The sequence below is a fragment of the Notothenia rossii genome (assembly GCF_949606895.1).
Source record: "Notothenia rossii genome assembly, chromosome: 6".
NCBI lineage: Eukaryota > Metazoa > Chordata > Actinopteri > Perciformes > Nototheniidae > Notothenia > Notothenia rossii.
Window position 1 is genome coordinate 73460882 of NC_136909.1, and position 12358 is coordinate 73473239.

Here is a 12358-nt window from a genome sequence, read left to right on the forward strand (position 1 = left end):
CTCCCGTCAAACACACTGACACACACACAAGGCTTTATGAGTACAAAGGGAACTGCACTGATAAGCTATTCACATCGACCCCTCCTTGCACACTGAACATCCAATTGGAAGTCATTTGATCCGACAGACTGACTCAGTGAAAGAGGATTTGTGTGAATCAGAAAGTGTCTCAGCTGAATGCTCACAGAGATTTTGCAGTTGTTTAACACTGATTTATATTTGTGAAGAATTATATACTTTACTTAAAAAAAGGCAAAGATACATTTTCTAATGCAAAAATCGGATAATTATATAAGTGACCAAAATACATGAGAAGACATACCATAATGTTCGACAAAAGGGATTTCAAATTATTAATAAATGGACTGAAATATTATTCTTGTGTACTCTTCTTTGTTTTCAAATATGGAGTGTGTTACCTGCATTCGATTTTTCTAAGACCTCTCACATGAGTTTCTAAAGGCCGTTGCATTTATACAAACATTATCATTAAATCAATTCCAACATATGTGACAAAACAAACATAATAGTTATAGTTCTTTATTAGATTAACTCATTCATCTCATTGGAAAGTATGTAAGGAGATGTTTTGCTTCAATTGCTAAACAGTAGGACTGCTTTATTGCTGTACTGTGCACAGTGGTACGATAGCAAACTGGTTGATCATTAGTGTGTTTTATGCCACTGACATGAGGGTCTTACATAACAGTGGACTATTGATACAAACAGGCAGTCGCTGTGCAAACTCAACATTAAACCTGCAGGTGCCTGATTTAACCAGAAGCCTCACAACCTTCAGCTGTGAGCCCAAACCAGGGATGACTCTCAAAACCTGTTAAGATCATTCAGTGCCATTGTGCTAACTGAGCAGAAACTACAAATAAAACCCTTCAAAAATACGGATTATAATTTAGGTAATTAGTACAACCCCTTTTCGGCGATGTACAGTTTAATTAATAAATTACATTGCTCAAGATATCTTCCTGAGAACACCCTTCTCTTGTTCATGTTGCATCTATCCTTAAACGTACCTCTTTACTCATGATAGAGAACATAAATACATTTAGGGAGGCGTGTGGCGCAGTGGGTAGAGCCTCACAGGTTCAAACCCCACTGCAGTCAGCATGTCGTTGTGTCCCTGGGCAAGACACTTCACCCCGAATTGCTCCTGTGGGGATTGTCCATAGTATTGAGTATGTAAGTCGCTTTGGATAAAAGCGTCTAACAAGTGACATGTAATGTAATTTACTATAATTTGTTTGTCTAATTGAAGCTACATTTAGTCAGTTTGGTACCTACCAAACTGACTAAATGTAGCTTCTTAACTGTAATCACACAGGCTAATAACGGCAGGTTAAATAAAAATTGGAAATGCGTTATCAACACTTGGAATGAATGAATCATAGCAGTATGACATTAAACAAGAAGTTGAGTCAGCACTGCTGAGATAATTGTCACACAGTCACAGATGTACCAACCTTTTCAAAAGGTCCTGAGTGTTGACACATACACTGACAGACTTATTATAAGTAGGAGACCAACATAAAGACAACTAGTTGACAAATAATTAACAGAATAAGTCCCAATTGTGTGTTGAGATAGCTTAGCACAAACACTATAGAAAGGTGAGGGCTGTCTGTATATTTGTGCAAATGAGAATGTATGATCGCCCTAAGAAATCAGGTAGACAGTAAATATTTTCGCTGTAATCAGGTGACTTGAGGTCGGAATGGAGGAAGTACTAAGAACTGTGGGTAGTGTAGTCTTTTACTGGACATTGGTGACAGTCTCATGGATGGACTCTGCCACGTAGTCTATGTTCTTGGAGGTCAAACCGCACATGTTGATGCGCCCACTGGCCATCAGGTAGATGTGTCTATCCTTCACCATGTACTCCACTTGTTTGGCTGCAGGAAATAACCACATTTAATTATTCATTGATTAATAATGTGACACTTTGCAGAGCCTGTAAAGATATGTGTGTTAATCAAAATAATGATATAATGCAAGCTCTTTTGAGTTTTGCAAAAAGGAGATACAATCGGGATAAGTTTGGTCACTCTACATGTTGTTTTTTTATGTACCCGATGATAAAAGTGTTATCTTAACATTTTCCGAACTGAAACAATGTTTACTCACGGTTGAGGCCTGTGAAGCTGAACATGCCGATCTGCTCTGTGATGTGGTCCCAGGTGCCTGCTGTCCCCAGAGCTTGGAGCTTAGCTTTCAGCTGAGCCCTCATCAACAGGACCCTGTCAGCCATGGTCTTCACATTGTCCTTCCTACACTCAAACAAATGTAAAAAACAACTCTATATCAAAATAATACATTAGTTTATAACCGTTATACCTGATACAGTGCTTTGGTATTTTGTACGGACCATTGACTGAAGAGCTCAGGTGAGGTAAGAGTGACGGCAACAATGCGAGCCCCCTGAGAGGGTGGGTTGGACCAGGTGGTCCTCACAATCTTCTCCATCTGGGACAGCACTCGCTTCAGGTTGTCTGCATCACGAGCAACGATGGTCAGGTTGCCCACACGCTCATCTGTTTGCACACACATGTCACACATCTTTTGAAATCTCAGAATTTGATCGTGATTCTTGGGGTCACAATTTGATTTCTAAATGATTCTCAATTAATTACATAGGGTTGCGAATTTCAGGATTTCCTCAACAAGTCCACTTTGCAGACTCCTATAGAACTAACTGCAACAACACACAACATTAACTTGGTGTAAAGTTAGAGGCAAATGATTAAAATTGTTTTTTTTGGGTTTTTTTAAACCTGCAAATTGATTAAGAATCTTAAAAGGTAAGCAATTTGATACTTATATAACTTAAACCCACCCCCCTTGTTTCTGTAACTTTCAAGATTGACAACATCCACTGTGCTTTTGTCATAGTAAATGAGAACATTAAGCTGTGTCGATCATGTACAATAGTTTGTCATGTTTGAAAGTAAGAGAGCTGAGGGGTATGATAACACAATCTAAATTGGGCTCTTATCCTTAATTACGCTGTAAACATGTTGCCATGTAAAGCACTTTGTGACTGTTATTGTGATTAGTAACAGCACAAAGACTATCACTCTTTATCGCTCTCTTGAAAGCAAGCAATGGACAACTTAATGCACACAGGGGTCACTCACTGTAGAGGCCAAAGTTCTTGGAGAAAGACTGAGCGCAGAACATTTCAAAGCCCATGGAGACAAAGTAGCGGACCGCCCAGGCATCTTTATCCAGATTGCCTGAGGCGAAACCCTGATAAGCCGAGTCGAAGAACACAAACAGCTGCCTCCTCTGGAAAGAAAGAAGGTCAAACAATTATCATACTGTAATGAATGTTCAGCATCGACAAACGTGTACAAAAAGGAGGTTAAGACAGCAGTAGAGACACAGTATTTGTTGCGTGTGTGTTTGTGTGTATGTGTATAATACCATCATAACTTCTGCGATCAGCTGCCATTGCTCCTGTGTCGGGTCTGTGCCAGTTGGGTTGTGCGCACAGGCATGCAGGACAAAGATAGAGTGTGCTGGACAACTCTGTGGGAAATAAGAAGAAGTGATTTAAACTCCTAATAAAATGACTCATGGCTGAACTGAAATAGAACAAGAAATCCTTTTGCACATTGCTCACCTCCAGGTCTCCAAGGAAACCAGCCAAATCAAGGCCCCTATTTGCTGCATCCCAGTACTTGTATGGACGGACATCATCAAAGCCAGCATTGGCAAAAACAGCATTGTGATTTTCTGAAATGGAGAGAAAAAACTATTTCACCAGTGTTCTATTTGTATTGTTTATATGTTAATAAAAAATATAAACAATATGTGTGTGTGTGTGTGTGTGTGTGTGTGTGTGTGTGTGTGTGTGTGTGTGTGTGTGTGTGTGTGTGTGTGTGTGTGTGTGTGTGTGTGTGTGTGTGTGTGTGTGTGTGTATGCATACCCCAGGTAGGTGAGGACACATAGACGGGTGTTTTGGTGTTGTTGTTTCCATTGTAGAAACGCCTGAGAAATTCTGCACCCATCCTCAGAGCCCCTGTACCACCCAGACACTGGACAGCCCCAACCTGGCAAAAAGAAACAGACAGTCAGTTTATACGTAAATATATTTAAAATAAAGATAGTGCGCCTTTCTCTATACAAACCCTGTTCTCCTGGATGGCAGGACTGTCTTCTCCCAGTGCGATCTTAGAGGCTGAGGATCTGAATTCAGGCAGGCCCAGGATAGGCAGGTACTCATGGTTAAGACTGTCATCGTGCACAATAACCTTTTCAACCTTTTTCACCACCGGCAAAACCCATGGCTTTCCCTCGTCTGTCCGGTAGGCTGCAAGAAAGAAAACAGTGAGGCCTTGATGTATTGCCTAACGATTTTAGATTGGAACAATAATGAGTTTGAGGCAGGACAATCTTCCTGGCTCAAATAACAAGAATGTAGCACTGACCCTGGACACTTTCATCTCTCTGTTTGCTTTAGTGAGCTGAACTCCATGTCAACACCTGACAAGGACTGAACTATACATTAGCCTTGTTATCTTCAGAACAGAGATCTTCAACTTGCTTTGCAACTCAAAAACAAGTGTCAGGCTTAATATCATCATATGGGATTTTTTTATTTTATTTTCTCCCACTGGCATGAAAGGCATGTTTATTTGGTCTATTAAATGCAAGAAAATGCAGATCATAGAGTTTCTGAAATCTAATTTAACGTCTTCATTAACCCAGATATATTTAGTTTATTATAAGAAGAGGAAGCAAATCCTCACTTTTTTAAAAATGTCATAATAATAATAATTACCTATGCAATTGGTATATTATTTTGGATTATCTAAACAACTTCCAATTTGGGATAAAAAAAAGTGTATCTAATGTTATCTAATCAAAAGATTGCAGATTTCCTTTTCCATCATTGAATTGATCAATTAATGTAATACTTGTTTCAGGTCTACTGACGTTTAACAGACTAAACATAGTGTGGCCTACATTTCCCAGCTGCCCAGTAGCGGATGACCATCTGTGTGTTACATAGAGAGGGGATTATAAGGCCTCAGCCTCCAGTCCTAATCACAGGACTCAGGCAGCCTCGTCCTGCAGAACACATTACACACTGCCAGAACAGAGCCAAACAATGCTTCTCACACTTGTCCTTAGCAATGTAAGCAGCAAGGATTACTGCTTTTAATAAGATTAACACTGAAAACAGTGAAGTCTAAAATGTGCCATTTGTCTGCTTCAGGAGAGAAGCAGGACTAAGCCATAGATATTTAAACTCATGCGAGTAGCTAGCAACAGGGAACAGTAATCCAATCAGAGCTGCAGCAAGATCGAAAAGCAAAGAGGAAACCAAAGAGGACAGGCACAAATGATTCCACTACAGTATGTCACACTTTTACATAACAAGGATACATTATCAATAAAGCTGCGTTCAGCATAGTTAGAGTAGAATGACTGAACAGCAGCTAACATGGTCTAACATTGTCAATCAGTTGTAACTTGTATTCACTCTGGTTCACAAGTTATCTCCACAAACCAGTGACAGTAAAAATAAAAGATTAAATAATGTCATTATAATTTCTCCCATGGCCGTAATGTCACACCGAAACAGACATTTTAGAGACACTACGATGAAGTATATTCATTTAATATTGTAGTCAGTAAAGATGAAGCTAAATTTAATTACTATGTATACTGCTGGGTAGAATAACCTGAAATTCATCATAATGTATTAGTTGATTTATACTTTGCATAGAAAATAAAAAATCTGCAGGGGAGCTATATAACTATCAAATCAATGTAGTGGAGTGAAAGTACACTATTTACCTCTGAATTGTAGTGGAGTAGGGGTAGTAACATACTCCACTAGCCTACAAGTACCTCCAAATTATACTTAAGTACAGTACTTGAGTAAATGCACTTACTTTACGCCACTGTATAATGTATGCCGTCAGAGCAATACATCTATTATATAATCTATATTTAAAATGAATAAACCTTTTTCCGATACTGTATTAGAGAGTCACAGTTTTGGAATAGTAACAGCTTTTAGAATGTGTGTCACTATTTTAAAACCATACAGGCATCATCATTTAGCAACTTTGATCAAAATACTGTGTGGCCACCATCATATAAACATGGATATAATAAACAGGTCATAGAATGGTTGTTATTCCTGATTCCTCCTATCACCACCTTACATTAACCGGCTGGAGATAGTTATGGCAAACGATGTCACTGTTTTATAGAAGTATAGTTACATAATAACTTACCTCCTACTCCAAGATTCACCTTGTTGGGAAATTGGTCGTTGTTGAAATCCTGTGATAGCTTGAAGACAGCTACAGGGGCTGCTAAAGCGACCTCACCAAACACCGACATGCTGCTGTATTTTACCGAGAGACTGTGGCGACAACAAAACAAACGGTTACCGTGAAATGTAACGGGAAGGCAGAGGACTTCACCTTCAAATTGGATATGGGAGGATGTAAATTGGGCGTGAGCGGATTAACCAATAGAAAACAAGATGCGTCTGCCAAGCCAATCACAGCACTGATCTCTGTCAGGTCAAAGTTCGAGAAAACACACGTACAGGGGCTGTTGACCAATGAATGACTGATATACCATGCCCTATACCGTCCAGTGTTGGAAGTGGGTGGTTCAGGATTGTACTGCAATACAAAGAATATCCACAAGATGGTGCAGCAGCCTCGATAAAGATGTTATCACCTGGCACTGACAACAACCACTGATAGTGTAGTTTTTTTTCTATAGTAATGTATTCAATGTGTAGTAAAAATAGACAAGACAAGATATCAGTGCACCCCATCATAAATGTCAATTTGATTCCTTGCTGAAAAGACAGATGAATGCTCGGGCTCGACACAGTTTGAGTAAGTGCGTGTGAGGATGTGTAAATGAGTATGTGTGAGCATCTTCATCTGTTCAGTCCTGAGGGCCTTGCTGAGCTGTGGTGTAAACACGCTGGCTCCTCTGTGCTCTGTCTGCAGGAGCTGAGTGCTTGATAAACGAGGGCCACTCCAGCCGGCTCTCCCCGACCAGGACTGAGTTCGTTGGAAAGCTTTTTGGCTTTTCTGGAGGCAGGACTCAGCCTGTTCTGAGGCCCCTGTGCTGTCTTTTAATGTTTCTGTCTGAGAAAGAAGGGGCTGCTGCATTGTTTTACCTAGCTTGTGTATATATAGAGAGTCAGTGATGGTGGAACACGAAAAGACAGTACTATCTTCTTAGATTGAAGTACTGAACAAAACATGAATTAGTCAAATGACTTCAACTTCTACCAGCTAAAATGTTAGCTTACAGCTCTTGTTGAGTATGTCATAGATGCAGTGCAGTGTGGCAATGTCAAAGTGGAAAGAAACAGATTGAGCATTAAACAGCTAAAGGTGGTTTATCATTGTAGTTGGTGGACACCAAAAGAGCTAAAGAGAGTCACAATGGGATTCACAGTCCTCAGAGGAGCGGAAAACACACATTTTAACAAGTGCTTATCTTGCTACATTTAAATAGGCGACGTTTACAATTACATACTGATTATATACTAACTACATCTTGTTTCAGTGCACCAAAATGGCCAAAAAAAGAATACTATTTTAAACACAATTTTTGTATGAGTTAATAAATCTTGAACTATTTATAGCTCAGTACACTATTAAGGGTTGAGAATCAGTTAGGCTTGATATTTTGCCATTTTTGCCATAAAGTTGCCAATAATTACAGAAACTAGTGGTTTCCCTAATGAATCAAAGAGCAAGCCAAAACAAAAATGCTTTCAAAAAATAAATATTAATGTATTTGCACAATATGGTAAACCCACATCCGCAAACTTTTTATTCATAGACCATGTATAAACTATTTATTTACTATCAATGAAGAATCTGTTCTGAAACCAGTGGTGCATTTAATCCATTGGTTTATCACTGAACACTCAGTTATTATTTTGCCCTCATGTTTTCCCCCAGAGGTTACTCACTTTCCCCATACCCTGCACCCCCACTCTCTCCTCGGTTCACTTTGACAGTAGATGTTTTCATTCTTTACGACCAGGTGAGGGTGTCTTGTATGTTAGCTATCACTGTCAGCCCTGCAATTATGGGATTTGAGCTCCCAGAAGAAGGCTCGGGGCCCAGGGCAGGGTTTGGTGTGTACGTACTGGGGAGGCCCCGGGACCTCGGTCTGCTGTGATGTGAAGTGTGAGTCAGAGCCAGAAGTGACAGCAGCCGCCTCTGGCAAGTCAGTGCCCACAGGGAGAGAGTGTCACATCCAGATCAATGAGAGTTATTCAGCCAAACATTCAGAGGCAGCTTCTCAGCATTTCCCTGACATTGATATGTGGAACATTTATTTTGGCATGCAGAAACGTAATGCAAATATGACCAAAAAAAAGGGTAGTGCCAACAAAGTGTCTTTTATCGCAGTGTTTTCCTTTTTGCACGAAGGTTACCATTGTTACTAAAGGACGCTGACACTAAAACACACAAAGGCACACATTCAGGCACAAGACAGTCACATTCCAGCCGCGGTATCAGTGAAACACCAACAGGAGCGTGTGCACACACACTGCAGCACATTCCAAGGGGGACGCTGCATGCTCGCATGTTGAGGTGGACTCTGTGTCTCTGGGTCAGAGAGCTGTGGTGAGTGACCACCTTTTTAGCTTCCCGCCTTGTTTGTTTTCCAAAGACAGTGTCATCAATTCTCTAACAAGGGACTAGACACAGCAACAACAAAGAGCACAGGACCTCCCTGTGTAGCCCAATGACTGATGGAGCATGAATGCAACAACAGACAGATCAGTGCTCTGTACGTCTGACAACATTCCAACTGATGTGTTTGTGTGTGTGTACATGTCTTGTACGTGTGTGCTCCATCTTATGACATGAAATCTGTTTATTTTTTGTGCAAACATTTACTTCACTCTGTAAAACGAATGATTGTATTTAAATGTAATTCAATTGAAAGTAAATACAATCACATTACTATCATTGCAATACACTTTAAGACACAAATTTAAGTTAAGTATTTATTGAGGTTTTTTCTTTCTTATTATGATTTTAACGTTTGGTTTCTTGTACATATTCTTTATACCATGTTTTCATATATATTTGTATTTCTCTTTTATTAAATGTTTATGTTTCTAGTTATTTCATATTCAATTTTAGTTTATTTTACTTTGTTTATGTTATGCACCAATTCACCAATGCAAATTATTTTTATCTGAGAACAGACTTGGCAATTTACCGGATTCTGAATATGAGCAGTTCGCAATTTTACCCTTCAAACAGATACATTTCACAGTTGCAATGGTTACTTTCCACAGCTGGGAAAACATGGCAGTAGCGATTGATACCACTCTCTTATCTGTACAATGGAGATACATCCAGTAGCTGGTTAGTTTAGCTTAGCACACACACTGAAGATGGGAAGAGAGATGCGTGGCTCTGCCTGGTGGTAACAACATCCAACATCTCTAAAGATATGTTTCGGTGCTACCAGTGGTTAATATGTTAATCTGTGAGACTCAGAGATGATAAGCGGAGTTTGTTTTTCCTGTGTTAGCTGCTCCCCTTTGTATTCAGTCTTTGAGCTAAAGCTAAACTTGTTGCTGGCATGTACAGGTTGCGGCCTTACATTTAATGCATGGACATGAGTATTCATTTTCAAGCAAATTAATTTGATTATTTGCAAAATATCCAACAATTAGTTTAAAACCACAAACGTAATTTATGTGTCACTTTTTTAAAATAAATGTTTGATCAAATAATTGAAATTGATCGTTATTTTGTGAAGATCAGCTAATATGTATGTCACTCGTGTTTTTCACAGATTTGGCCTTTACCCTATAAGGCTGGGTGGAACCCAAGATCTACAGTGAGCCTTTTTAATTGATTGATGTTGTCTTTTGGCCAACTCAGGCTTTCCAGACCTCAGCCTCATACAAATATGCATGCAAAGAAACAAAGACAGGAAGTGGAAGAGTTTTGTCTGATTGATTACTCCGAGTGATTATTTTCTGTTGCATAAAGCCACAAAAAGAAAATGCAATTAAAAAAAAACCTGACTATGTCATTATCGAAAATGAAGAATGATATTTGTATTTATCCACATGAGAAGCTCATCGTTGGGGATTTAATTCTCCCATTTACAGATAATGAAACTACATGCCTGTACGGTAATTATTTATAAAAAATGAACTTTAGTCATGAGGGGTTTGAGTTTTGCTAAAACAAACTGTCACTTTGATGAAGATACCATCATGTTTTCTGGAGAACCAGAGCATTTTATTTCAAGAATGTTTACCGCTTGAGGCCGTGATGCATGCATGCTTCTTCAAACTACAGCAACATTGTTTTTCCCAAGAGAGCCATTACTGCCGGAGTTACTTAGAGCAAAGATGAACTTGATTCAACCTTTTGATATGTGATACTTTTCCCAATGCCAAATAGGACAGAAGCTAAGGAACATTCAAGGTCCACACATCCTATTCAGTTAAAGCCTGCAGGGTCTTTATCTACTGTAGGCTACATGGCCTGTGTGGCTGCAGAGAGGATAAGCATATTTAGATTGCATGTTTCCTCCCAAACTACATTCCCAACACCGTAGATCACAGACATTACAGCGCTTACATCCCCCTGTTAGTGCTCATATATACAAACACACACCTGCTGGGGCAAGGCCGTCTGGGAGAGAATTACAGCGGGCTAATTTATGAGACCCAAGGGAAGGCAAAGGGCAGGGGACCCAGACTGGCCTGACCTCACTTCCTCATTTCATGGTCTTCAAGTTAGACCTTTCGATACACAGAACAGGGCATTGGTCCTCAAATACATCACCCACTCACCGTCTTTCAAACAAACTAATTAGTATATTTTCCCCTGACCTGGCTAACACAATGAGCCCTGAGGGACTGGTGCAACCTGCAAGTCAGTTAGCACCTTAGGCCTGCCGTTGTGGAATAGTTAACACTTTCCAAGGTGAGTGGGTTTTGCTTAAAACTCTGGCCCCAGGCTCGCCTCTGGCCTCCTCACTTCCTCCAGGGAGAAGGCCCTGTCATCCGTCACTCGGACCGAGGCAGGGGCACAATAGCAGTCTGGATCCTGGCTACTGACACCATCACATGGGCTGCTGATAAGACTCACCTTCCGGGACCGGAGAGCTTAACCATTACTGACACACAACAGTTTGGTTTGGCTTGGTGCTACGCCATTCTTACGGATGACCATGAAATAAAAAGGAAAGTCCATCATTAGCCACATTATGTATTTAATTGTGCTTTCTTCTATATTTTCAAGGTCCTTTATGGTCTTGTGTCTTCCATTTTGCCACGCTGTTTCCTGATACAGAATGCTGGGGAGCTGCTTCACTAAACAACATGGAAAACAAATGATAGACACACTTGAGCTAATCCATTTCTCCTAATGTAAAGATCTAGCTTTTGTGAGACAAATGGATAGTCATACTTCAGTTCCTCATCACACATCCAGGCTGTTAGAGTAGTACCACCTGTAAACAACTAGCTCCTTTGTAGAAAGATGTTAAGTGCTCCTCTACAGAGCTCTGTCAAGTCATAATAACACACATTTTCTTTCAGTACACACACGCGTGTGAGCACAGACGCTGGAGGTGTTGAAGCTTTCTTTACGTAGAGTTTACCACTGCGGTAAAACCATCAGATATCGAACGCCTTTCGGCTTTACAGAAGTAGAGGCTACAGGGGGAAGATAATTGAAGTCATTACCAAGTCATCAAACTTTCCTTCAGTGTTCAGGGATCTGTTTTGAACGTTCAACCCTCCATCTCCAAGTGAATCAGTGTTGTTGGCCTGCGACCAGTGATATACACCTGCCACTCTGCCAGTGGAGGGAAGGGAGGACAAGAAGAAACATGTTCACCCCTGCATGGCAAGCCATCAACTTCAAAGAATTCTCCAGAACTTGAATTGTTAGTGAATTTAAATTGCTGCAAATCTAAAAAAAAATCGTTTGTATAGCTTATTTTTGTTTTTGTGTCTCTTAGGACCCCTGTGGTGTATCCATGCTGACCTGCATGCTGCAGGCTTGACCTAACCCGGTTTATCACGATGATTCTGAGATGAAGATGATATATGGGGTCTTGCATTCAGCAGCCGAGCATCTCCTTGACACTCTCTGGGAGTCTGGGTTTTGTTACAGGCAGGAAACAGACTCTTCCGCTCCGTAAACACGCTGGGCCACTTTTAGGGCGGTCGGTGGCACGCGAAAACCACTGATGGTCAGTTAAGGACTCGCGAGTTTGAGCGCGCGCACGCGTTAAAAAGATAATTGTGCCATTGGAGCCCACGACTCTGACCGGTGACGCTCTAAACTC

General features: G+C 40.4%; 1 protein-coding gene across 1 annotated transcript; it reads right to left on the reverse strand.

Annotated features, from left to right (window-relative positions):
* Window positions 1–526: 526 nt before the first annotated feature.
* got1 (glutamic-oxaloacetic transaminase 1, soluble) lies at window positions 527–6460 on the reverse strand. Its single transcript, XM_079686970.1, has 9 exons — window positions 6268–6460; window positions 4147–4328; window positions 3945–4068; window positions 3638–3750; window positions 3439–3543; window positions 3150–3300; window positions 2381–2546; window positions 2140–2282; window positions 527–1907 (listed from the first exon to the last, which is right to left on the reverse strand). The coding sequence occupies exons 1-9, from the start codon at window positions 6374–6376 to the stop codon at window positions 1768–1770; spliced, it is 1233 nt and encodes a 410-aa protein (XP_079543096.1). The 5' UTR covers window positions 6377–6460; the 3' UTR covers window positions 527–1767.
* Window positions 6461–12358: the final 5898 nt, after the last annotated feature.

What these genes read in the sequence shown, in the direction of transcription:
- got1 (XM_079686970.1), bottom strand. Translation starts at nt 6,376, where the DNA reads ATGTCGGTGTTTGGTGAGGTCGCTTTAGCAGCCCCTGTAGCTGTCTTC. An exon ending in TGTGTCCTCACCTACCTGGG is followed by an intron (nt 3,751 to 3,944) that starts GTATGCATACAC and finishes TCTCCATTTCAG; the next exon opens with AAAATCACAATGCTGTTTTT. An exon ending in CCTGAGCTCTTCAGTCAATG is followed by an intron (nt 2,283 to 2,380) that starts GTCCGTACAAAA and finishes GTTTGAGTGTAG; the next exon opens with GAAGGACAATGTGAAGACCA.